This window comes from Somniosus microcephalus, chromosome 2 (assembly GCF_052327205.1).
Source record: "Somniosus microcephalus isolate GS21.2 chromosome 2, FLI_Smic_1.0, whole genome shotgun sequence".
NCBI lineage: Eukaryota > Metazoa > Chordata > Chondrichthyes > Squaliformes > Somniosidae > Somniosus > Somniosus microcephalus.
In genome coordinates this window covers 153,887,622-153,915,234 of record NC_140988.1, presented here as the reverse complement: position 1 = coordinate 153,915,234, position 27,613 = coordinate 153,887,622, and the positions used below count along the sequence as shown (strand labels likewise).

General features: G+C 47.3%; 1 protein-coding gene across 6 annotated transcripts in view; it reads right to left on the bottom strand.

Moving 5' to 3' along the window:
- Positions 1 to 27,613, bottom strand: part of ptpn13 (protein tyrosine phosphatase non-receptor type 13) — a 358,778-nt gene that overhangs the window by 80,125 nt on the left and 251,040 nt on the right. For all 6 annotated transcript variants that reach the window (XM_085963776.1, XM_085963803.1, XM_085963794.1 and 3 more), the window contains 5 exons: positions 27,271 to 27,366; positions 17,372 to 17,757; positions 14,525 to 14,747; positions 14,073 to 14,231; positions 7,590 to 7,761 (listed from right to left, as the gene is read on the bottom strand). In XM_085963776.1, coding sequence (XP_085819902.1) covers positions 7,590 to 7,761; positions 14,073 to 14,231; positions 14,525 to 14,747; positions 17,372 to 17,757; positions 27,271 to 27,366 — 1,036 coding nt within the window. The remainder of the gene's footprint in view (positions 1 to 7,589; positions 7,762 to 14,072; positions 14,232 to 14,524; positions 14,748 to 17,371; positions 17,758 to 27,270; positions 27,367 to 27,613) is intronic.

Below are 27,613 nucleotides of genomic sequence, written 5' to 3'. Positions count from 1 at the left end.
GCAGAGTAATGGCTGTGGGTGACTGACCATACTAGAGATGACATCGTGTGAGGTTTCTTCACACTGTGTCCTCTTTTCCCCTTCTTACTTCCATCTCATCCTGCACACACTGCATGACAAACTGCAGCTGCTTTCAACAGCGACTACTTTCTTTGCTCTCCCTTTACACCACAAGCTAACTCTCGTCCCCCTTTTTCATTGCAGGTACAGAAAATGTGGAGGCCTCTGTGCAATTTCAGGAAGAGGAGCCCAACATTCCTGAAGATGCAGAGGCACTCAATCTCACCCTCGCAAGCACCTGCTCAAAGACTGGCACCACATCTACTTTAGAGACTAGGATAGAAGATGGGTCTTTATGTGGTGAATCACTAGGCACAAGTGTGCAGGAGGTAGGGCAGGGAGATAGGTGCTAGCTCACGCACTAGCTTTGCTGCAGACAACTCAGATGATGACTTTTGAGGTCGTACACCAGGAAATACTAGGTGCACTGAGCAGCCCGTCAGCGAGCTTGCACACAATGGCTCAGAGCACAGAGGAATCCAGCTCTAACTTGTGTCAAGGCTATGTGTAGAGCATGGAGATCAAACTCAGCTGGCTGCAAACTTGGCTTTGGGGACCATTGTTGTCAGGGGCTTCTGGAGCATCACATTACTCCTGCACTCTGTTCTCGTGCAGAGCTGGAGAATTGCTGAGGCACAGTCCCAAGAGAGTGGCCTTGGGTCCATGGGAGTAGCACCTGCTGTCCTCTTTCAGGATGACAGTATGCCTGCTCCACCACCACCTACTCCACCAGTGCCTTTTTTAATGCCACACAGCCAGCTGGGCGACACTACCCTGGCCCAGGCCGAGATGCTGTAGTCTGCAGCCAGGCCCTCCAAGGGCCAGAGCTCCTCGAAGTTGCCCACCACAACCATCTGAAGTGTCCTCAATAGAAGCTCAGCAGCCTGTAACAACTAGCGAAACACTTTGTAGGAGCACTATGATAGGTAAATGAGCACACAAGATAGGCATTAATGGCTTACACAAGAGAGATTCATAATTATTTCTGTTAACTATTATATGCAGATGGAACTCAGTTGTTTGATAAATTTATTTTTGTTCTGGACTTCACTACAAATATAAACACCAAGGGGGCGATTTTCTGACATCAGAGGAGGTGGGTTTGGAGGCGGGAAAATTAGATTCCAAGAGGTCGGGTTTGGAACCCGCCTCCATGGGATTTTGCCGGAGCCGGTTTTGGAGGTCGGGAAACGCTCCCGCCTCCAGCTGGCCATCGCGCTAATTAACTTCCTTAAATGCTTGTTAAGGACCTCTCTAAGCCTATTTTGAGAGGCCCTCGTGAATTTCCCAGCATTTCGGTGTGCTCCACGTGGGTTGACTCGTGGGTGGCCTCCTCACTGCTGCAGGTCTAACAAGACATCGTTTATTGCAGCAAGGGTTACTTGCAGGTGCCAGACCTTGGCTTTAAAAGATCTCTGAGCACTTTTTTAGAAGGCCTTCCGAAGTCTGAGGTCCTGCAGCTTGACTCCATCAACTGGGGGACCTCCTTGGAAGACCCTCTCCCCGCTTGCAATGAGCGCTTCCCCAAAGGAGGCATCTACAAGCAGCATGGGAACCATTCGTTTTCTTTCTGCATGGACCTCAGATGAGGATGAGGACCATCCAGGGCAGCAGCAAAACCAGGCAGCTCAGCAGCAACATCAACAGGAGCCCCAACCTCCTGTTCAGCCACCTGATGTTGCACAGGGCTGAAGACACCAGCGCATCGAGGCACCTCACCACAGGATATAACCCCCCCCTCCAGAGGGTTTACAGACAAAGAATGAGCTACCTCAACATGAGTGAGCAGCAGTGCCAAAGGAGGTTGAGACTTTCACGAGAGGTTGTCCGAGAGATCTGTGGTGCTGCAGCAAGGCCTGGTGCCCAGAGGAACGGGTGGACACCCCTTACCAGTGGCTGTCAAAGTCACCACTGCACTCAACTTCTTTGCCTCAGGCTCCTTCCAGGGATCATCAGCAGACATCAGCGGCATCTCCCAGTCAGCCACCCACAGTTGCATCACCCAGGTTACCGATGCCATTTTCGCTAAGGCCCAAAATTACATCCAGTTCTCAAGGGATCAAGCAAGTATAACCGCCCGTTCGGTTAAATTCGCAAATATGGCAGGCACCCCATCACAACCCAGCTATCTTTGTCAACCAAAAGGACTTCCACTCCCTCAACGCTCAGCTGGTGTGTAACCACAAGAAGGAGTTCTTGCATGTTTGCGCCAAGTTCTGTGGAAGTTGCCATGACTCTTTCCTCTTTCATCCTGCGGCACTCTAGTGTTCCTCTGCTTTTCAATCCACCAAACCAACTTAACGGATGGCTCCTTGGTGACAAAGGCTACCTGAAGAAGTGGGTAATGACGCCGATCAGGAGGCCAGCTAACAAGGCTGAAGAGCGCTACAACGCCAGCCACATTTCGACCAGGTTCATCATAGAGCAGACCATTGGGTTGTTGAAGATGCGCTTCCGTTGCCTTGACCGATCAGGTGGAGCCCTGCAGTATACACCATACAGGGTCTCCAGAATGGTCGTGGTCTGCTGTACATTGCACAACATCGCACAGCGTCGTGGCTTGCAGCTTTCTGATGAGCACGTGGCTCAGTTCCAGCCCTCCTCAGATGAAGATGAGGAGGAGGAGCAGGAGGAGGTCAGAGCACCAGTGTATTGACCAGCGGCAGTGGCAGCACGCGAGCACATGGCTGCCAGTGATGCAAGGGATGAATTTATGGCCAGATTTGCATAGGTTGCCCAAGTTGGCACATGTCCTTGGCTCCATCCTAGGACTTCATTGACAATGGACATGCATTTCTGGCCTCCTTTCACTCAGGCCACCAACCAGACAACACAAGTGTGGCGGTGCCCGCAATGTGGAGCTGCCTAAGGTGAAAGAACAGATGGTATAATGCCAACATTTTGGCTTCAAATCATTTTAATGCTTTCCAACAGGGATGGCATTTCATCAATACACAGAAACAATCTCCCAATCTGCACACAGATCTGGAGGTTATATCCCTTGCCAGCTGTACCCTCGCAGCCTTGGTTTCTTTGGCAGGCCTCTTCCTCCGAGATGAGTGGAAGAGCACCTCCATGCTAGCTCTCACCCCCTCAGAAACTTTTGCAGCGCCACATCCAAGAGCCTCGGGTAGGCCCTTGCCTTGGAATTGGACATAGGTATCGCAAAAGATGTTGGAGGTGGTGCAGAAGCAGAAATGCTGTGGAATGAGCCAAGGGAGCAAGAAGCCATAAAATCAGACTGGAAAAGTGCTGTCAACAGAGGCAAGTTTCAGTCCCAAAACACTAATTGAGCAAGGGCATCCCACACCTCTGAAATCAAGTGGACAATCATGGGAAAATCGCAAAATTTTAAAACCTCAGTGGAGGCGAGTTTCAAACCCACCCAAACTGAAACCCTCCTCCAACTCGCATCCAGTGGGAAAATCGCCCCCCAAATATGAACATTAGTGTTTATATTTATAGTGAAGTGAGGGTAAGATCCATTAGGAATGGCTGAAAGAATACAGCCAGATTGGAGGGATGGTTCAGATGAAGCGCTCTTTGATGAGTTGCCCTGAGAACCCTGAAAGTTAGGGCTGGATTTTACCAGCTCTGAGGAGGCGGGACTGCTGGGAAAATGGGAAAAATTGGGAGCGGGTCCCAACCCCGCTCCGAACCATCTTCCCGGGAGTCGGGTCCCTGACTCGCGCAAGGACCCGTCTCCTAGCGGTGGGAAGGGGATTAGAGCCAATTAACTGCCTGTTAACGGGTAGTTAACAGGCAGTTAAGAGGCTTTTCACAATTTTCTGCCTGCTGATGCAGCCTTCACGATGGTGGGAAACCCAGTCAGGGTCAGCGAGGCAAGCTGTGGGTCAGCTGCAGTGTAAGTGTGCAAATGACAGCTGCAGAGGTAGTGTGATGGGTGCAATGGTGCACAGGTAAGTATGACAGGTGAGAGAATGTAGTGAGAAATATTTTTATTCTGTTTATATGTATCTGCAGGTGACAAGATTTGATGTTTCTGGGAAGCCTCATCTGCGGGAGAATTGACAGATGGCTTCTGCAATCTCACATGGAGTTGCCATCTGTTTTCTCCTAAGGATAGTGTTATTGGTGAGCCTGGGTGAAAGGGCTCACCTTTGGACTGTGATTGTCAGTGTTTGACAGCACCTCAATGCTGTCAAATGATCTGTCAAAAAATTATGGGGCCTGTCACTTTAACAAAACCGGCAGATGAAGCGTCATGCACGGACGTCATCTGACACCGGCTTTCCCTTAATTGGCGGGCTTAACAAGGCCAATCAGGGGAAAATAGCGTCTGTTCGTCAGACGTCGCTGGGGACGGGACTAGAACCCGGAAACCAGCAGTCCCGCCCCCAACACGCCTCCTCAGGTAAGATCCTGGCCTTCGGGTCTCTGACGATCGATGTTGCTCCTGCTCTTGCTCTTCCTCCTCTTCATGCTCCTGCTCCACTTCCTGCTGCCTATGTGATGGCCCATCATGATAGCAAAGTTATGGAACACGCAGCAGAGGACCACAAATCAGGGGAGTACTGCAAAGCTCCTCGTGAACGGTCCAGGCAGCAGTGAGATGTTGCTGATGTCACCTGCTGCAACCTGGTAGGAGCCTGTGACATAAAAGTTAAGGGACATGGTGAGCTTGACAGCCACAGGCAGTGCTATCTATGCATTGATTCAAGGCTCAAGCTGTGGCTGCAACAGGTGACACAGCTTGGTGAAAGCCTCCTTTGTATAACGGAGGAGTCTCGGACATTGCTCTTCCAGGTAGGAGAAGTGCTCCCTGAAGACCAGCTGTGGGTATGGCCTCCTGCACAGTGCCCCACTTCTCCTCATCACTCTTCTCCCAGCTGCTCCTTCTCTCTCCTGTCAACCTTGCTGCTCCCCCTCATCCTCCAGCCCCAAAGGCAGTCCTACAAAGCTGCCCATGACTGCAGTGTCAGTCATGGCTCAGTTGGTAGCACTCTTGCCTCGGAGTCAGAAGGTTCAAATCCCACTCCAGAGACTGGAGCACAAAAATCTAGGCTGACACCCCAGTGCAGTACTGAGGGAGTGCTGCACTGTTGAAGGTGCCATCTTTCGGATGAGATGTTAACCCAGGGCCCGTCTACTTGCTCCGTTGGATGTAAAAGATCCCATGGCACTATTTCGAAGACGAGCAGGGGAGTTATCCCGGGCGTTCTGGCCAATATTTATCCCTCAATCAGCATCACTAAAACAGATTATCTTCTCATTATCGCATTGCTGTTTGTGGGAGCTTGCTGTGCGCAAATTTGCTACCGCATTTCCTACATTACAACAGCAACTAGACGGCAAAAGTACTTCATTGGCTGTGAAGTGCTTTGGGGCGTCCTGAGGTCATGAAAGGCACTATATAAATGCAAGTCTTTCTTTTACTTCATATTAATTGTGGTGAAGGCAGCCAAAAACAGTGCAGTACCAGCAAAATCATCTTCTCAGCAGTCAGAATTAACTTTTTGTAGTCATAAAACAGGCCAAAAAAAATGCCCAGAAATTAGCCAGCAGCCTAAAAGAAGAAACAAGCAACTAAGCTGTAAGTAATGGATGAAGCCTTTAAATAGCAGGGCTGAAGTGTCCTTCCTGCCTGTTAGTGCAACGAGTTGCTGGGTGAGTTTATCACGCGGCGAGTCAGTTGCTGGGGTAGCCCAGTATCACAAATGGGTCCTACAACAAGCCTGGAATCCTTATTTAAGTATCTGGATCAGTAATTTTAATAGTTCTGGCGTGCGCGCTGGGCGCCTTTGGAGCAGCCCGATTCAATATTTTGGGCGGCGCACTTCCACCTTGTAATAAGCCTGCCATATTTGATGCTTAGGCGCCTGTTTTGCACCTGAAAAACAGGTGCAGTGCCATCAAATTTCTAGGCCATACTTATAGTATCTACTTGGTTTCCATCATCTACCAACTTTACAACCTTCTCAAAACTTGAATCAAGTTGGTGAGACCGCACCTCCTCTTCCAGAAAATATATTGGCATTCTCCAATAGCCCCTTCTCTTTCAGATGAGCATACGTCATTCTAATAATTCCTTTCAGCAACTTGTTTTGAGCTTAAGTTAAACTAATGACCCTATAGATCCTTGGTTCTGACTTGCTGCCCTTTTTAAATATAGACACCACATGGGCCTCTCTCCAGTCACTGGGAACAATCCCAGACTTTTCAAATCCCTTGCTTGTTTTCTTGACTCTTAGCAATGTGCCAAATAGAAATTGATATTTTACTAATTGTCTCTGATTTTGCCTAGGTTTATTGGGGTCCAATTTCCCCCAATTCTCCACTGGATTTGACGCAAAAAAGCCCCGAAGAACACCCTAAAAAACCCAAGCTTTTAAAATGGCAACAAAACCTAACTTTAATGATTCATAAATTTTAAAAAAATGGTAAAGATTTTAATTTGGCTTTAATTTTGGATCCAATACAATTGTAACAGAAGAACTTACAACAAAATTATGATGTTTCCTGGACCCTCACCTTTTATTTAAATAATAAAGACTGTTTAGTCATTTTACTGTTATATTTTAACACATACAATTTTTTTTTAAACGTACAGGCCTAGAAATTCGGTGTGTAGCGCCAGCAGTTAGCGCCTAAAGAGGGCAGTCAGTGGCTGTAGCGCCACTGGCCGCGCCTCCCGCGATATTTATCAGGGGCGCTAATGGCGGCGTTAGCCTGTAGCGCTGCGCCGCCACCGATGACGTCATCGATGTGCGCAGCGCCCCGATCGCCATATTTGTTTGCGTCCGCCTCCGCTACTCTGGCCGCAAATCGCGCCCGGTTCACGGGGCCTACCTGTGGCGGGAGTGGCGCAAATTAAGGTGGAGGTGCGGGGCAGCTGTTTTTTTTCGGCGGCCGCCTGCCAGCACCTCCGTCCCCGGCCTCCTGATCTCCCCCCGCGGCAGTGCCGGCTGTTTTCCGAGAGCCCGGCACTTCTCCTCGGTGCCGGGCTCTTTTGCCGGCACTCGCAATCAGAGATCGCGCTGCAGCAGGCCGCTCCCCCTTAAGAATGGGAGGAAGGCCTGCAGTACCGCAGCGCGCCGTGCCGCAGCACCACGTTGCGCTGCGATATTCAGTTTCAGCACCCTAAGAGGGACGTGGAGCGCCTCGAGCAGCGCCCCGTGTCCCTCTTAGGGCACACAAGATGAATTTCCGGCGGGCGCAAGCGGCTCTGTGCGCAGCACAAATTCTGGCGCCCAGGCGAGCTTGGCGCCCCGTTTGGGCCTCCACCGAATTTCTAGGCCACTATGTTCAATCTACAGTATTAACTTCTAGATAGCCAGGTTTATAGCACTTTTCTAAATTACAAAACATAGCTTGTATATTTACCTATGATGAGGTAAATGTACAAGCTTACGACAACAGGCTCATTTCCAGGTACATTCTATACTGTGGGAGACAGAAGGTCCAGTAATAATTACAGTATCTCATTTAAATTTAGTCACAATACACACTGTTCAAACCCTTGTCTATTTTTACAAATGCAACAAATAGAATGGTTTAAAAAGCTTTACCTAGTTCATGCTCGTGGCACATCATTGTGATATCAGGGAGCATATGTGGCTTTATCGGAAACTCTGGTATTTCCAGGACCCGTCCAATTACTAAAGTGACTGTATCTGGGATAGATCGAAGAAAATCCACTGCTTCCGCATGACTCATGCTGGTGATGTCAATACCATTTACCTGTGGCAAGCAGTGGCAAAAGAAACTAAAGCTGTTATCATGTAAGGCACATCTTCCAAATACATGAGTCATCCAACTAAACGCCCATTCGCACGCTTACTGCATCTCTGCTTGTGCTTGGACTTGTTTTGTCTGGAAGCTTTTGCTCGTGAAGCCAATTTTGCAATCTGATTCTTTTAGTTACTCAACTGATAATGTGAAATCCTGTACCTAATAACATTTATTAAGCTGTAATTGCTTCACAGATACTATACTTTCGGTGGAACAAAAGCTCTGCTAAAGTGTCTATTAATGCCATTTAGGAAGTATTTTGTTGCATTTTAAAAGGACCATCTGTATAGGCTTGGTCTGGTAAAATAGTTCAAGCTAGTATGTTTCAATATAGATAGGATATCCTAGAATTAACACACCAGCAAATAATTTAGACTTTACCCAGTTATAGGAACACTACTAAATACGCAGTAAGAGATTTGGAAATTGGACATTTCTTATTTTTCATTCATTTTTAAAATACTACATAAAATTTAAAAATTAAACACTTGGGGCTGGATTTTGCCAGTGTGGGCAGGCTGGGGCGTGTCAGGTGGAAATCGTGTCAGGAGCCCGACTCCTAAGTGAAGTGTAGAAAAAGTGGGATTTTCCCCTAATTGGCAATTGATTTCCTGCGTGTGGGAACCCCTGGCCCATTGAGTCTTTTCATACAGAAAGTCGCCTCCGATGACATCATCAATGTTGCTGGATTTAAGGCCTGCAAGCAGCCTTGCTTCTTCTGGAGACTGCAAACGCTTTGCAAATTGTATGAGGAGTTGATTTCCCGACAATGTCCACAACCTCGGTTTGATGAGCCCGCCCTCCAAGCTCTGGTGCACGGAGCTAGATGTAATAAGGAGGTGCCGTTCCCTTCCTCAGGGAGAAAAAAGCCACCCCAGCAGACAAAAGTGGTGTGGCTGCAAGCGACCGAGGAGGTGAACTCCAGTTCAATGAGCCGCAGAACCTGGCTGCAAATGCAGGAAGAGGTTTCATGACCTTCTCCGTACAGGAAAAGTGAATATGACTTTCCCATCACCCTCAATCTGATCCCCATCGCCTCTCCTCACCAGCACTCTGCTTTGCCAACCTCTTCCTCCACATCCCACTTGACACTTACATCCCTGCACCCTTACCCATTCCCTCTCTCTCTATGGTCACATTCACTTAACTATTCAGCCATGGAGGAGCTTAGTTGCCAGGGTATGGAAAACATGGTAATTGTTCAGAATAGAATGACATCTCTTGAGGAGCGATGGTCAGCTATTGAGCATACAAACCAGACCTTCATGGAAGTCCTCTGGAGTAGGACTTCCAGTGCAGAAACAGGTCATCATGGCCCCCCTGAAGTGCAGCAAGGTGCTGTCAAGCCACTTGCTAGCTCTGAAGTGGGGCTGACCCATGAGAGGGATGTTGGTGGCAGAGAACAAAGAAGTGGAGCCTCCTCTCCAAGCGCTCACACGACCATGCCACTGCAGAGCCCTCGGTCAGAGTCCCACCAGAGTCCTCACCCAACTGAGATCGGCGTCTCAGCCCCTGCTTAGCCGCAGGAGCAGCAGACTGTTGGCGAGCCCGCATAGGTTCACCACCCCAGAGGACGGCCGCCAAAGGTGTTGAGACATGAGCAGCAAGAAATTGAGCAAGGGGCCTGCACATCTGCTGAAGCCACAGGGGAAGCACCACATAGGAGCATAGAAACATAGAAGATAGGAGCAGGAGTAGGCCATTCGGCCCTTCGAGCCTGCTCCGCCATTCAATGAGATCATGGCTGATCATCCAAATTCAGTACCCTGTCCCTGCCTTCTCCCCATATCCCTTTAGCCTTAAGAAATATATCCAACTCTTTCTTGAATATATTTAATGAACTGGCATCCACCGCCCTCTGTGGCAGAGAATTGCACAGGTTCACCACTCCCTGGGTGAAGAAATTCCTCCTCATTTCAGTCCTAAATGGCCTACCCCTTATCCTTAGACTATGACCCCTGGTTCTGGACTCCCCGACCATCGGGAACATCCTTCCAGCATCTAGTCTGTCCAGGCCTGACAGAATTTTATAGGTTTCGATGAGATCCCCTCTCAATCTTCTAAACTCCAGTGAGTATAAGCCCAATCGACACAATCTCTCCTCATACGTCATTCCTGCCATCCCAGGTATCAGCCTGGTGAATCTTCGCTGCACTCCTTCCATGGCAAGAATATCCTTCCTCAGATAAGGTGACCAAAACTGCACACAATACTCAAGGTGCGGTCTCACCAAGGCCCTGTACAACTGTAGCAAGACATCCTTGTTCCTGTACTCGAACCCTCTCGCTACGAAGGCCAACATTCCATTTGCCTTCTTAACCGCCTGCTGCACCTGCATGCTTACCTTCAGCGACTGGTGCACAAGAACACCCAGGTCTCTTAGCACTTCCCCTTCTCCCAATCTATTGCCATTCAAGTAATAATCTGCCTTCCTCTTTTTGCCACCAAAGTGGATAACCTCACATTTATCCACATTATAGTGCATTTGCCATGTTTCTGCCCAATCACCTAACCTGTCCAAATCGTACTGGAGTTTCATGACCTCCTCCTCACAGCATACCCTCCCACCCAGCTTTGTGTCGTCCGCAAATTTGGAGATATTACATCCAATTCCCTCGTCCAGATCATTAATATATATTGTGAACAGCTGGGGTCCTAGGGCCGATCCTTGCGGTACCCCACTAGTCACTACCTGCCACTCGGAAAACGACCCATTTATTCCAACTCTTTGCTTTCTGTCCGCCAACCAGTTCTCTATCCAAGTCAATACCTTGCCCCCAATCCCATGTGCCTTAATTTTGCACGCTAATCTCTTATGCGGGACCTTATCGAAAGCCTTCTGAAAGTCCAAATACACCACATCCACTGGTTCTCCCTTATCTATTTTACCAGTTACACCCTCAAAAAATTCCAGTAGATTAGTCAAGCATGATTTACCTTTTGTAAATCCATGTTGACTTTGTCCGATCCTGTCATTGCTTTCCAAGTGCTCTGCTATTACATCTTTTATAATGGACTCTAGCATTTTCCCCACTACCGATGTCAGGCTTACCGGTCTATAATTCCCCGCTTTTTCTCTGCCACCTTTTTTGAATAGTGGGGTAACATTAGCTACCCTTCAATCCATGGGTACTGTTCCAGAGTCTATCGAGTTCTGGAAGATGACCAGCAATGCATCTATTATTTCTAGGGCCACTTCCTTAAGTACCCTGGGATGTAGATTATCAGGCCCTGGGGATTTATCGGCCTTCAGTCCCATCACTTTTCCTAACACCATTTCCCTACAAGTACTGATTTCTTTCAGTTCCACCCTTTCATCAGACCCTATGTTCCCCGGCATTTCTGGGAGGTTATTTGTGTCCTCCTTTGTGAAGACAGAACCAAAATATGTATTTAGTTGGTCTGCAATTTCTTTGTTCCCCATTACAAATTCCCCCGATTCTGACTGCAAGGGACCTACGCTTGACTTCACCAATTTTTTTCTCTTCACATATCTATAAAAGCTTTTACAGTCAGTTTTTATGTTCCCTGTAAGCTTACTCTCATATTCTATTTTCCCTTTCTTAATTAATCCCTTTGTCCTCCTTTGTTGAATCCTAAACTGCTCCTAATCCTCAGGATTATTGCTTTTTCTGGCCAATTTGTATGTCCTCTCCTTGGATCTTATGCTATCCCTAATTTCCCTTGTTAGCCACGGTTGAGTCACCTTTTTTGTTTTATTTTTATGTCAAACTGGGATAAACAACTTCTGTAGTTCATCCATTCGGTCTTTGAATGTTTGCCATTGCCTATCCACCGTCAACCCTTTGACTGCCATTCCCCAATCAATCCTACCCAAACCATCGTAGTTTCCTTTATTTAAATTGAGGACCCTAGTTTCTGAGTCAACTACTTCATTCTCCATCTTAATGAAGAATTCGATAACAGGAAGATAAAGCACAATTAGTCTCAAGGGTAGTCACTTGGGTGCTGTGATGTTTTGTATTTGGACCAGCCATTATTGTCATTGTATTGTAAACAGATTTGCTGGCAAACTGTTGAAGTTGTGGCCTGTGTCATTTCGCAAATAGGACTTTCACATTGAGGGCTTAGGGCGCCTTGCAATTGTCAGTATGGTTGTCAGAGTGATTGGAGAAGCACCTGCGGATTCCTTTGTTGATGCTCTGGTAAAAAGGTGCGAGACAAAAGTGTTTGATTGTGCAGGCTAACCAAATCTGGCCAAGGTGAGTGCGTCCCTTGCATCCCGGGCAGCAATGTTGTCGTACGCTGGCGCCTTCTGGCCTGTGCAGCTTCAGGTGGGTGACTAGTAGCTTGGCGTTCCTGTTGATGCTGCTGTTCTTCATGGTTCTGCTGCTGCCATGGCTGGTCTTCGTCCGAATCTGACGTCCAGGAGGAAAGGAATTAAATGGTATATGCCTCAGTTGAGGAAGCGCTCAGTCAAGGTGGGGAGAGGGGTTTCCCAGAAGGTCACACTGGAGATGGGTGTCAGGCTCCAAACTTCCACAACAATGAGTAGGCCTGCTAAAAGTTCGCCCAGACCGGAGACAACAAAGTTCTGCCACCTGCAAATGATCATCGGTGAAAACTCCTTTCTAATGGTGGAGCTGCAGCTGTTAGTAAGCAATCCAATTGTGAGGCCGCCAGGATTACCCAGCATGTTCCAGAGGAGGCGTGTAGGATGGGGGAAATGTCTAAAAATCAGAAAGGCCTCTCAAAATGGGATAATAGAGGCAATTGAGTGGTTGGAGGCGGGCTGGAAATGGGGTCAGAAAACACGCATGTGGGAAAATTGCTTGGAGGCAGGATCGGGCCCACCCGCCATTTTTTGCGATTTTACCACCTCACACACCTCCAAACTCGCCTCCTAGTGCTTGGCAAAAATCGAGCCCTTGGATTCACCCCATAATGTAACTACACTGCAGAGAACAAATGTAGCTGGGACAAGAGGAAATGATAATGAAGTAATGTCCTATATATCTCATCTCAATTAAAGATTTGGAGAAGAGTTTGTTTTAATGTAGCAGTTTTGGAGCAGTCACTTAACATTTAACCATTTCAAGACCTTCTTTTACCAGAAGATCACAAGATAATTACAGATTGGGAGGCCATTTGGCCCATCTTAATTCATCTATCCAGAAAGACCCGACAATCCCCCCATTTCATCACCTTAAATGATTCTCTGATTTTTCCCCTTCACTACTCTATCTGGAATCCATTTCCCAATTTTTTCTGATATCAGTTGTCTATACATTTACTAGTTTGAACCTGCATCCTCTTTCAGTTTAAAGTAATATTCCAGATTTACTTTTTCCAATTCCCTTAACCACCTTATATAATTTATAAAATCACCTCTCAGACACATCCTTTTCAAGCTGGAAAGCCCAGGTTTCTCCAGTCTTTTCTCATAACCTCTGACGCCGGGGATCAGCCTTGTGACTCTTCTCTGCACTGCCTCCGATACCTGTTTATCTCCTTTATTTCTTAGTGACTTCAACTGATCACAGTGCCCAAGGTGTAGGCTGACTAGTTCAACATCCTATTGGCTTTTTTGACTGCTGCTCTGCAATCGTTGGACCTGTTGAGCATTGAGTCTACTAAGACTCCTTGGTCTCTTTCAACTTCTTCTGAAGCTATTTCAACATCATTCATGCAGCAGATGGATCTCCCACTTTTTCTTCCTATGTGTAATACTTTACTCAGCATTAAATTTCATGTGCCATTTTTCTGTCCACATATATATTGTGTCCACCTCATTCTTTAATTTCTGAGCTGCTTCCTTAGATTCCCCTGCTCCTCCAACTTTAGCATCATCTGCAAATTTTACTGATGGAGTTTCTGAATCCAACTCATTGACATCAATTAGAAAAAGGAGTGGTCCCAACACAGAGCCCCAGGCTCCCAAACTCAGAACGTCCCCCACCCTGACATCATTTAACTTCTCTTAACTTTTGTTTTTTTTACTCTTCAGCCAATTTCTTATCAATTTCCATGATTTACCATAAATCCCTACAGTGTTGATCTTAACTAATAACCCCATGTGTGAAACTTGGTCAAATGCTTTCTGGAAGTCGAGGTGCACCACGTTGTAGGGTTTCCCACAGTATACTTGGGTAGTCACTTCTTCGAAGCAGTCTCGGAGGTTGTACAGGCATGATCTCCCCCTTCTAAACCCATGCTGACTGCTATTTATTAGATTATCATTGTATATATAATTTTCAAGTTTACACTGATTAATGTCAATACACATTTTTTGGGCATACCGTTATCAGCCTGTCACTGGGTTTTAGTCTTCCATCACTTTTTGCAGGGTCCTGGATGATGTCATGGATGTAGCAACCAATGTTATCATCCCCTTTTGTCACAGTGAATCCCAGGCTCCCCTTTTCTGATTTCTTCAAAGTAACATGCAACTCCGCTTCCTGTGGCAAAGGAAATGCTGATTATTTTAGAGCAAGCAGCAGGCATTGACACAAAAGAAAAATCTACCTGTGAATTATATAAGAGTTCTCAGTAGAATAAATTATCTTGCACACAAGAGGGTCTTAAACTAAATGAGTTAGAAAATTTTAAGTGCACTGGATTTTCATTCTCTATTCAAACGAGATAGTAATTGATGGATCAATCACAAATTAAATTAATTATACTGATTACTTCAAACTGAACATTATTTTGTCAAAAAAGGTGCAACGGGTAACCTATCATGAATATTTACTGGCTGTAATTCGGCTTCTTCCCCCTCCTCTTCAAGGTTCTTGGTGTTCTCATGCTGTACTGAAGTGGTTATTACATCCGAAGAGGCTGAATATTCCATTTCCGATCTTGAACTGGAGATAATGCAGTTCTCATCTAGAGGAGTAGGAGAGGGAACCTCAGGCTCAAGTCCAAAACCTTGCTCCAGGAGTGCAAGGTCCAGAAGCATCGGTGAAGGTGGCTTTCTAGAATACAATTAGGATTAAGAACAGCTTAAACTAGGGAAGTCTATAATAAGAATCTAAATCACAAGTGAACTTCCTTCAATAAAGGAGTGTCTTTTCATGCTATGACTTGTTTTTCCACTGAATTGCTCAGATCATCAACAGCTAAATTTGACATATGGAATGTTTTTTTAAGAAGTGACAGAGGAATGAAGAAATTCCTTTGGCAATTTGAACATTAAATACATTAGTACTAAATTCAACCTTCCAATGATGTAAAGGAGGCATTAACCCATTATGTGTTTGTATTGTCTGACCCCATACCCTCTCCATCACCGAGTCCACCTTTGTTGTTGTAGGAAAACAGCTGACAATATCTACCCAATAGTTACCAACATTTTGTATAAAAATCAGAATCAAAGAATAAAATTAGCTCCTGTACTCTGTATAGATCCTTGCACATGCAGATTGTACCTGAATTGTGTGAGTGTTATTCCTTTTCCTTTAACATCTTCTGCACAGACACAGAATGGAAACATAGAAGATAGGAGCAGGAGTAGGCCATTCGGCCCCTCGAGCCTGCTCCGCCATTCAATGCGATCATGGCTGATCATCCAATTTCAGTACCCGGTCCCTGCTTTCTCCCCATACCCCTGGATCCCTTTAGCCTTTAATATACCCAACTCCTTCTTGAATATATTTAATAACGAATTGGCTTCTACTGCCTTCTGTGGTAGAGAATTCCACAGGTTCACCACTCTCTGGGTGAAGAAATTCCTCCTCATTTCTGTCCTAAATGGCCTACCCTTTATCCTTAGACTGTGACCCCTGGTTCTGGACTCCCTGAATGGAGTTTACTTTAACAATACAGTTTTAAATTTAGAAAGAAAAAGGAACTTGCATTTATATAACACCTTTCACGATTCCCAGGATGGCGCAAAGTGCTTCAATTAAGTACTTTTGAAGTGTCGTCACTGTTGTAATGTAGACAAATGTGGCAGCCAATTTGCACACAGAAAGACCCCACAAATAGCAATTGGATAAATGGTGAGATATTCTGATTTAATGATATTGGTTGAGGGGTAAATGTTAGCCAGGAAACTGGCAGAACCTCCTTGCTTTTCTTTAAACAGTGCTATGGGGTCTTTTACATCACCTGAGAGGGCAGACGGGGCCTTGGTTAATTGTCTCATCCAAAAGACTCTTGACTCTCGAGTCAGAAGGTTGTGGGTTCAAACTCTGCTTCAAGACCGGAGCACATATTGTAGGCTTAAACTTCAGTGCAGTACAGAGGGAATGCTGCACCATCAAAGTTGCTGTCTTTCAGATGAGATGACTAAATGGAAGTACCGTCCACCTGTTGAGGTGGATGTAAAAGATCCCAGGGCAGGGCCTTCTCCCAGTGTCCTGGCCAACTTTCTTTTATCAATCAACACTACCAAAACCAGATTATTTGCTCATTCATCTCAGATGGCATGCAAGATTGGCTGATGTGTTTGCTTACATAACAATAGTCATTTATTTTATCTAATGAGAGAATGGCACATGGAAAGAAAAGCGAAACAGTAAGATTGCATTTTGGTGAGGGTAGGCTTGCTTTTTGTTTCAATAAGTGGGGATTGTACAATATTGCTTTTTTTGCAAAGTAAAATTGGTTTTACACTTAAATTAATAAGGAACTAGAGGTTTTCAAACAAATCAAATATCCTATATAATATTGTAAGAAATATAGAGATTGGAAGAAGCAGTTTTTTAAAGATTACTGCTGCTGAAATTCCAGGAGGGTGCTCCTGATCGCCTGCTGCAATTTCAATTGGAGATTGGCAGAAACTTGAGAGAAATGGCTGGAAATGATTGCTTATGCCATTTCACTGAGGGTTCTGTAGGTCTCCTGTTGAAATTATGACAGGAGAGTGGAAAAAATTCCATGTAATTTCCAGAGCCCCTTCTCTTCTTCAGGACCTGGGTTTCAATCCAACACAAATTAAATGAAAAGCATCCACCTCTCTGCTGGCTGCAAAGGTATCATGATAAATAAGTGTAATTAGTTTCAACCCTTGTAGAGGTGTGGTGCCGTAGCATAAGCCTACAGTGAACTTGACACAAACTGGTAATGCTACTCAGAAGGTACAAGCATGGGTGGTATGGAATTGGCAAACTCTCACTGGTGCAATAGTGTTCTTCTGATGTTGGAGTCAAGATGTATTATGGAAGCCTAGTGAAGAGACCACTACTCTGCATCTGGCCATGAAATATTTGACCTGGGAGTGCTTCACGGTGACACTAGTACCCAGTAAGTACCAGTCTCCATCACAAATATTCCTTACCTTGATTAGCAAAGAAAAATAATCACCAAAAATTTTGATTGAATATAAAACAGAATAAAATATTGAACCTACAAAATCACTATTAGAGTTGGATCATGGCCTTGATTGTTGTATTCATTATAAAGATTGTATTTATTTCTGTCCTTTGCAACCACAGTCAGTTATTATACCACAGAACCTGAACAAAGTCCTGCTCTTTTTCATTTGAACCATATATGCTGATCATTTGTACAAAATGAAGCAGAAAATGTTGGAAGGAGCATAAAATGTTGAATTTTTGCATTTATAAAATGTTGAAATGTATGCTTCAGAACCAACCTGTTAATTAGCTCCAGTTTAGAAGATTCTTGTGGGGAAAAGTAAATATTTTGGATGGTTTCTTGCTGACTGCATGGCATTTCATACTGGTTGCTGGAGAAAGATATCGCACTACCAGATATCTGACAAAGGGTGATTCTTTTGTTGAGACTGACATCCCCTTTTAACATGGAATGCTTATCAACATCATCACAGTCTGTGCTGTCACTATAGCTATCCCTTCGAGAAGGAGACTTCAATCTTGGATTCTGAAATTCATTTTCAATCTCTATGCCATCTTCATCCACAGTGCTGGTATTCATCTTTCCAGATATCGGCGTGCTGTCCAAGCATGGTTTCTGTAATTCAGTTCCATAGATCTCTTTTGTCAGGGAATTATTTACACTCTGTAACAATCACAGACTGCCCTTTAGTCAAATTATAGATATATATATTTTTCTAAAAGCAGTATTCAACTGTTGCACAATCTGAAGCTTTGTTTTTAGCTTCTATGCTTCTCTAGGATTGCATTCCCTTGTTAATTATGCAGTCAACATCTACTGCAATGCAAAAGCAGAAAAAATATTTCTTAAATTGCCAAATGCTTTGTGGTGAAAGCTGCATAACAACTTGAGAAGACTATTATAAAGAACAATGGGGGTGGACTATTGATGAAGCATTCCTGGCCAATGCGAATTTGAGGGAGGAGAGAATGCAGCACCAACAACAATTGGGACAACCACAATGACCAAAATATCTGAAATAAAATTGAAGTACAAACTTTAGTGTCTGAGAAACAATCAATTGCGACAGAGAAAATTCAAAAGGAATTTAAGCACAGAATGCAAAAAGTGTACTAAGAGTTCACAATTAGGATTTTATAAAAAGGAAAAAAAACAAATTGATTGTACTGCAGAATGAATGCTGGGAGGCATCTGATCAACAAGCATGGGAGAGGGAAAACTGGAGGGAGCGATGCAATTGAATCACTATTGCATGCCTCCTAGTGATCAACTGGTGAGGTCTGGGAGCAACATATCCTCTAATCTGTACGGAGTGCATGGCCCTGCATGTTCTTTTGAGGAAGGAAAGGGGGGAAACTATTGCCTTGATATTAACCCCCCCCCCACCCCAACGATGAGTGGGAGTAGGTCGGGGGAGGGGGGATGCTTAAGAATTAAAAACCAGGGAACGCGTAACCCAATCCGCCGCAAACGTGCCTGCCGCCTTTTTCACGATGGCGGGTTCCGTGCTATGCGAGTATTCCGCCTCAGAGAGGCGAGACACTTCATTAACGAGGCAGAAATTCCGTTCCCTACGGGTGTGTACGCGCTGTGTACTCGCCCGTAGGGCCAACGGAAATGCCGGTTTCAGGCATGCACTGCACATGCGCTGGAAACCGGCATTTCCGATCTCTCAAGAAAGCTCTTGACAGATCCTCCAGCGCCTCTGCGGGGGGACAGTTCCATTTTTTGGAGACCCTCCGCCCGCAGAAAACATTTACAATTCTTGTGCCTGGAAAAGCAGGTGTAAGGCCTGCTTTTACTAGGATAAGAGTTGTAAAAAAAATTTTTTTTCCACTGATTTATCATTTAAAAATACTTTAAAGAAAGGTAAGTTTATTTTTAGCCACGTTAACTATTTTTTTCAAAAAATAAAATTTTTGTTTAAAATACTTAGGCCTAGAAATTCAGTATAGCCACGTTTGGGGCGCTACAGCATGGCGTTCGCTAACTTTTGCGCCCGGCGCAACTTAGCGCCACCTTCGCCGATATTCAGTTGCATTGCCCCAAGAGGTTGCTGCTGCGCTAAAGCAGGCGATGCACGACTATCATTAGGTGCTAAGCCGGCGATCCGGGCGCAAACACTGAAGGCAGGCGCAGCGCAGGTGCGGCGAGTTGCTCATTGAGGGCAGTCAGGCGCCGGTCAGCACTTAAAGGGGGAGGGTGGAATTGCTTGGCTGCCACGCCCTGCACACTGCAGCCCTAAGGCAAGGCCTGAACACTGCTTCTGGAACAGCTCCACGCCCAGGAGAATGGAGAAGGCCAGGGAGAGAGCGCAGCGCTTCGGCGAGGGTGACCTGAGGCTGCTGGTTGGCGCAGTGGACCGCAGGCGCCATATCCTCTTCCCTGAGGGTGGCAGGAGGCCGCTGCCCGCCGAATATCGGAAAGCATGGAGGGATGTGGCAAACAGGGTCACGTCCAACAGCGTGGTTGGCAGGACACCAACCCAGTGCCGGAAAAAATTCAACGACCTCACTCGGGTTGTCGGGGTGAGTACCCTTTCAGTGTCCTCCTCATCCCTGCATGTGCACCTCACTTTATGGCCAAACGGGTCTGAAAGCCCTAATGGCCAGCCCTCATCCAGCAGCTATGGGACTGTCATGAAAAGCACTTGCGCATTCAGGACTATAGACACTGTCAGGGCTAATCGAACATGGGAGGCAGTGCAGGCAAGATCAGGGCTTGACACTGTACTTAGAGGCGGTCCTTTCTCTTGCAGGCCAAGCTGGCGCATAACAGAAGACAGCAGCGACAGACCGGGGGAGGCCGTCCTGACCTCAAACAGCTCAGCGACCTCGAGCAGCGAGTGGAGCGGATCATGGCAGGCCGGCTGAGTGGCCCCGTCGCCACTGGAGATGCTGACCCTGTTCTGGGCACCAATGGTAAGGTCATCACCTTTTGGACCTCTCCCTTTCCACTTGCGCCTCACACCAGCATCCTTTGCCACTATCGAACCAATGCAGTGCACAGCAGCACTCATGCCTCCCTCGCTGCCGCCCTGTCCTCACTCTAAAGCAACTCTTGTGCCTCCCTGCTTTCAGATGGTGACTCGCCAGGTGAGGAGGCAGCCCCTCAAGCTGGCACTGTGTCAGAGTCAGACATAGAGGAGGAGGAAGAGGAAGCCAGCCCATCAGGGACACCCTCAGCCGAGGCAGCCCATGGCCATGATGGTGACATGTCTTCCCTGGAGGGGAGCAGGGGGGAAGGGTCGGAGGATAGTGAAGCTCCGGGGACCAGCGGGCTGCAGCAAAGCGGGAGGGGTGGGGAAGCTCGGCGGCCATCTCCCCGGAGGGTGAGTGCGGCCTCCAGTCCTGCTACGGTGAGCGCAGAGGAGGTGCGGCTCCTAGCGGAAATGGGCGCCCAGGCTGCGCGCAGGCACACTGAGCTCATGGCTGCAGTGGCAAGGATGCCTGACTCCATAGAGTCACTGGCAAGGAGTGTGCAGGAATTCGGGGCAGCACAGGCCAGGAGTCTGCAGGACGTCGCAGCAGCACAGGCCAGGAGTCTGCAACAATTCAGTGCAGCACAGGCCAGGAGTCAGCAGGACTTCGCTGCTTCACAGGCGGCTTCTAGCCAAGTGCTCAGTCGTGCTGTGCATTCACTGGCTGCTGTCATGCAGACACAGACCAGGGCCACATGGGCACTAACTGTTACCACACTCGCTGGATCGGCCAGGCATCGCCGGGGCACTCGCCGTGCCGCAGCAGCCCAGCAGTCTGTGCCTCAGCAGATTGCTGCGCATGCTGCAGTGCTGGCCCGTGCGCGTGCCAATGTATCAGCCGACCAGGGAGTGCCTGTGATCTGTCAGGTTGGCAGCATTCCTGCAGCCAACACTGTCACTCCTCCATTGCAGCTGCCACCAGCTGTTGGACAGACTGCTGCCGCCCAAGCAGAGTGGGAGCAGTCAGCAGCCGGCCCCTCCAGGCCCAGAGCTGGTCCAGGCCGACCCCCAAAGGCATCTGCTGTCTCACCATCTGACCCTCAGCAGCCTTCCCCCAGCCTTGCTGCAGCCACTGGGGTCCCATTGAGGAGGAGCTGCAGGGCGGGTAGGGGCCAGTCACGGAAGCGAAACGGATCACCCTCGCAGGGGAAAAAGTAGAAGGTGTGGCCAAATTTTTTTTTAATATATAAAGACTGAGACTGGTGTATTTGTTTCATATATAAAGGCCGAGACTGGTATATTTGTTTTACTTATAAAGGCCGAGACTGGTGTATTTGTTTCATATATAAAGGCCGAGGCTGCTGTATTAGTTTCATATTTAAAGGCCGAGACTGGTATATTTGTTTTACTTGTAAAGGCCGAGACTGGTGTATTTGTGTTTTTGGGGGGGGGGGGGGGTTGGTGGTGGTTTCTCTCCATTAGTTTGTAATGTGGGAAGGGCACAGAGGTATCACAGTAAAAAAAATTCTTAAATCGCACTGTCCATGCTTTCTTTTGGAAGTCCTGGTTGCCCTGCTCGGCTGAGGCCTTGTGGAGTGGCTACATTCATCTTCTGCCATTGGCACAAGCCATTCCGAGAGGGGGCCAAGAACCGACTTGCAATAAGCCGCCGACGGGTGGCCCTTGCACTTTCTGCCTCCCTCCTGTGCTGGTCCTCCTCATCCTCCTCCTGTGGTCCTCCAACTGGCAGTGGCTGAGTCCTGCGGATAGCGAGGTTGTGCAGCATGCAGCACACGACAACGAAATGGGAGACTCGCTCAGGCGAGTACTGTAGGGCTCCCCCGGAGCGATCTAGACAGCGGAACCGTTGCTTCAGCACACCGATTGTTTGCTCAATGATGTTCCTGGTTGCTTGATGGCTGTCATTTTATCCCTTTTCAGCAGGGGTGCTGGGCGCACGGAGCGGGGTCATCAACCAGGTGCACAAAGGATAGCCTTTGTCCCCGAGAAGCCATCCTCGTGGGTGAGGCTGGGCCTCGAACATGTCTGCCACAGAAGTCTGGCGCAGGATGAAGGCATCGTGGCTGCTGCCTGGAAAGCGGGCATTGACAGCTAGGATGAGCTGTCTGTGGTCACACACCAACTGCACGTTGAGCGAATGGTAGCCCTTCCGGTTGCGGTAATCCTCGGCATTCTCTAGAGGTGCCCGCAAAGCCACATGCGTGCAGTCAATGGCGCCCTGCACCATGGGGAAGCCCGCTAATGCTGCAAAGCCCATTGCACGTTCTTGCTGCTCGTCAACCGTCATGGGGAAGGAGATGAACTGACGTCTCCTTCTGAAAAGGGCATTGGTCACCTGGCGGATGCAGCAATGTACCGCAAACTGGGAGATGTTGGAAATGTCCCCAGTAGCGGATTGGAAGGAGCCGGTGGCATAGAAGTTGAGAGCCACCGTCACCTTCACTGCCACCGACAGAGATGTCCTGCTCCTCAGCTGTGGCTGCAGATCTCCGCGAAGCAGGTGGCAGATCTCACTGACCACCGCCCTTCTGAATCGCAGCCTCCGAACACACTGCTCCTCAGACATGTTCAGATATGAGAACTGCTGGCGGTATGCCCTGGGTGGGTAAGGCCTCCTTTGCCGACACCTGTTGGCCCTCTCCGTCTGGCCATGACTGGCACCCTCTCACGGCATCTCTGAGCCCTTTGAATGCAATGGAGAAGCCCAACGTTTCCACCCATTGCAGCCCCCATTATATGTTTCCAATCAATGCTATGACACTGAAGTTAAAGACAAGTGCAAAGCTGTGGCCTGAAGCCACAAGTACCTGTGCGAGTGTTGAGCCAAACCAGAAAGCTCTCTACCTTTGTCTCTCTCCAAAGATCCGTCTCTCACAAAGAAAGAGTGGTGCAAAATGGCTGCCATTTATACTGCAGGAGGAGTCCCCTTTAATTAGCGCCCCCCGCGCCCCGCAGCGACTGGGAACCGTTCCCCTCTACCAGTTGCTAGGGGCGCCAGGCGCACAATAGGCCGGCGCCACTGAATTTCCGGTTTGGGGCGCACAAAGGGTGTTGCACCATGAAATGATGTCAGGATCTGCGCGCGCAGCTGAGCGCGCGCAAAGGTTTTGCGCCGCCGCTAATTAACTGAAGTTCACGAGAGGCGCAGATCGTGCTGCGCCCGGGCGCTAGCCGCTTAGCGCCCCACTTCTCCTCCTCCTAAGGCGCTAGCGGCTGGTGCAAACAACTGAATTTCTAGGCCTTAATTTATGTAATTTAAAGTCATTTTAAAAATGTGATTTTTTATTAATTTATTTAAAGTTTTACTATGTTTTGGGGGTGATTTCCATTCATATATTTGACAGGTCAGGTCTTCCTGACAAATGTATGAAGGGAGATTCCCTTCTCTGACTGGCTCCCCATGGCCCACGTGATCCCAGGGACACTGCGAACCGCCTGCGTCTCTGGGATACGTGGGCCCTGCGCACCGGCAGTTTGAAGAGATCCAGCAACAGAACTCTGCGCCTCCTGGGAGCCCTCCAGGTGCAGATTTTTCCAGATCGCAGCCCTCCACCCGCGGGAGGCCTGCAAACGGAATTTCTCGGCCAACATATTTAAATCAGGTTCCCACAGTGCAACTGGGAGCCTGATTTAAATTTAACAGTTGCCAGGATTTTCCAAGGCTCAGGAAACCCAACAGCAAAAAGCGGCAGGAGCTGCCAGCTCAAGAAAGTAAGTGTCTTTTACAGCACTTCTTGTGGGCCAGGAGGCCTCCCCTCTGCCGATCGCGGCCTTCCTTGATACACTGCCGCGATCACCTACCTCCCCCTCTCCAGCCCCAATCTTCAGCTCCCAATTGCCATTTTCTTCCTCCGCCACCAAGCCCCGATCTCTCGCTCCTTCCCTACTGATTGCCAGGGTCTGCCCCAAGGATCCCTGGCTGTGGCCTCCTGCCGCTGGTTTTCCCGCCTGGCAGCACAACAATTTGGCCGGCTGCCGGGTGGGAAATGGAAGAATAAAATGATAATTAGGTCCTGCCATTAAATTAGTCAGGACCTCTGCTTCCCGGGTACGCTAGGTTTTTCCTGTGCTACCGCACATCCTCCCCACCTCCCCGTAAATATCAGGGCCTAGGATTTTACACGTTCAAAGAAAAAATACTGCTCCCATTCTACCATCCATGCAGAAAACTGAACGTATGCCAAAGTAATACAGAAACAGCTCTGCTGGAACTCTAATTTCTCCCCAGAAAATTTGCATACAAGTCGGACTGACTGTCTTGGTATAATTTCACTTTATACCTGCTTCTCCTGCCCTGCCATTGCCTTGTCTCCATTTTTATTCCTATCTCGACTTGATTCATTGCTTTTCTGGTTTCTAACTTTAGACTAAAAGGGGAAAAAAACCATACCTGTTCTATTATAATTGAACATTACATGGAGCTGCTGAGACAAGCATTGTCTTACAAGATGCCCAGGCAAGCAAAATCAGCTCATTTACCAGTTTGAGAGAAAAATGCAATTCCACCTCAAGCACAACCTGAATGCCACTATTTTAACAAATTGTAGGTTAGAGGAATGAAATAGACTGGTGCTTAGCAGAAAAGCAAAATGGCACAAAGCAAATACAAACCCAGATTCAGCACAAGAGCTTCCATACAAAATTTAGGAAGACTATTATTCCTCATTAAATTGAATACAGTATAATGCCTCCAGGATTGCAGTATAAATAAAGCACAATACATTTTTGAAGTGCAGTTAAAACTTTTGAGGTGCTTTGAGGTTAGCGAGGTTAGATTAGTGATTCAGTATTACAAAAGCACCATTAAGCATGCAGAAACATGTCCTGGCTGTGTTAGGCTTACTAAATTGGGGTTTCTTCATTACACTGAAAAGATTTGTATGGTTATACCTTTCTAAAAGGTAGTTTAAAGTAATAAATACATATGGGTTTTGATAACAAAATATTTTTTTTCCAGGCACAGGTACAGTTGTGGGATCAACATACTGTTAGCTTCCCAAGTATTATACTGATTTCCAAGAGGAACCAGAAGTCTAATAAGTTACTTAACAATTTTTGTGAAAATCTAAAAAAAAATTGTTGCAAGTTACCAAGTAATAGATGGATAATGCTGTAACACTGATCTCCCTCCCCATCAAATCGTTCTCTCAAAGCAGAGGGATTAAAAATTGTTTTAAAAAAAATGAATTATTGATCAAACATGAAGGATGGGACACATTTATAATGTGCAAATATATATAGCTTACACATTTTAGAATTAATTTAATTGTGAAAAACAAACAAAATTATGGTTCAGAAAGTTAGGCACACCTGAATGGTGAGGTCAGAGGCTCTCTAGATATTGGGCCGCAGGCCTCACTATAATGGAGCCGGCGCGACAATGAGTGCATGCCAGCGAAGAGAGCTGCTAGTGTTGCAGTGACCCTCGGGTAAATGGGTTGGGTCCGAGAATGGGGGATTGGGGTCTGGGAGAAGAATGGGCGTTGGGGTCAGGAGCGGCAGCAATCGGTTCTTTTAATGTAGGGTCAGGAGGAGCACTCCCGCTTCTCCTAGCTCCACATTCAGGTAAGTTACTTAACTTCTTGGTTGGGCCTAGCAGGAGATCCCTAGGCCTGGTGTCCCGAGTGCACCTGGCACTGGCCATTCTTGGTGAGAGGGCCTCAAATAGGGGTTAGACCACTTATTTGAATATCCATAAGGACGCATATTTTTTGTTCTTACCCAATATGGCCGGCGGTGCACTTCCAGCCAGAAATGTGTGCATGCTATAATGGGGCCTTAGTAATCAGGGTAGCGCCTGAAAAACGTGCACTGTGCGGACTAATTTCTGGGCCGCTGCATCCACTGACTCCAGCTGGCTTTTTAAAATGTGTAGATCATTCTATAAATAAGATCGCATCATAGATGTGTGCCTATGTATTCTTAGGTCCAGTATTTTCCAATTTTGGATCCCCGTCAAGATCTACAGCAATCTAATTTTTAGATACCTTATATGGATTTTCTAGTTTCTCAAAACACATTGCATTTATATAGGTACATTAATGTAGAAAAACATCCCAAGGTGCATCACAGAAGCATAATCAGACAAAAATGGAGGCCGAGCCAAAGAAATATTAGGAAGGGTGACTAAAAGCTTGGTCAGAGATTTGGGGGGAAAATTCAGTTGTTTGCGCCTCCCGTTAGCGCCTTAAGAGGGCGCCAATTGGGGCGCAAAGCAACTAGCGCCCGGGCACGGCAATGTTTGCGCCGCTCGCGAAATTAACTAGACATTTTGCGGCAGCGCTAAACACTACCGCCACGATCTCCTGCGCCGGCAGATTGTGACGTCAGTCAAGCGCGCAACGCCCCATTAGTGCCCCGGACTGGATATTGAGTGGCGCCCCCTCCCTTACCGCCTGCCGCTAACAACGACAGGTTCAGGGGAGTGTTATGCTGTCAGAAAGGGACTAGGGGAGCCTTATTTAAAGGCGACCGCTTCCTGCCTTTTTTTGTCGGTGACATATTTGCACCACGCATTCTGAGAGAGAGAGAGAGAGAGAGAGAGAGAGAGAGAGAGAGAGAGACTGACTTCCGGAGAGATTCAACGCTGCGTGAAGGAGTTTTGAGAACTGAGCAGCACTTTGCAGGTTCATTTTGATTTGCCCTTCCTTGCTTCGCCAGCGCTCCGAGGTAGCGCCTCGCTCCTCGGCCTTTGCGCCTTAAGACAGGTGTGAGGCGCCTGATTTAGCGCTCCAATCACCTCCAGGGGTGATAAAAGCCAAGTTTGTTGTCGGAGGCGATAATTAGCACCAGGCGCTAAACTTTGCGCACGGCCGATAATGGCACCCCAAACGGGGCGATACCGAATTTTTCCCCCTTGGATTTTAAGGAGGGTCGTAAAGGAGGAGAGGCAGAGAGGTTTAGGGAGGGAATTCCAGAGATTCGGGCCTGGACAGTTGCAGGCACGGCCGCCAATGGTGAGGCAAAGGGCTGCAGTGCACAAGAAGCCAGAGTCAAAAGAACGCAGAGTGCTCAGGGGGTGTTGTAAAGCTTGAGGAGGTTACATAATAGGGAGAGAGGCCATGAAGGGATTTCATTTTAAATTTGAGACATTTGGGGACCAGTAAGCCATGCAAGTCAGCAAGGACAGGGGTGGTAGGTGAGCGGGACTTGATACGGGATAGGATATGGGCAGCAGAGTTTTGGATGAACAGTTCTGTAATTGCCGACCATGAATTTCTAGCAATGGAACTCACCAAAGATGAATCATTATCTGGTAACACACCACATTCAGGCCTGCAAAGTAATAGAGTGACCTCTTGAGATGTTCGTCTGAGAACAGACACTATTTCCTGCAGAAAGGGAAAAATTAAAGAAAGAGTGTACAGCCAATTACTACTTTAATATAGTGGCAAATGTGTGCTCAGCAAGGTGAGCAATGTTAGTGCTCCCACTACCCTACCCCAATAATGTGCCTTAGCCTCAAGAACACCCTGTGTCTACCAAAGTCAATTTCTGATAGGTCTCTTACAGCAACTAGGTGGGAGAGACTTTGATCCTAGCCCCACTATGCCTATACTCTCAAACTAAGATGTGTTT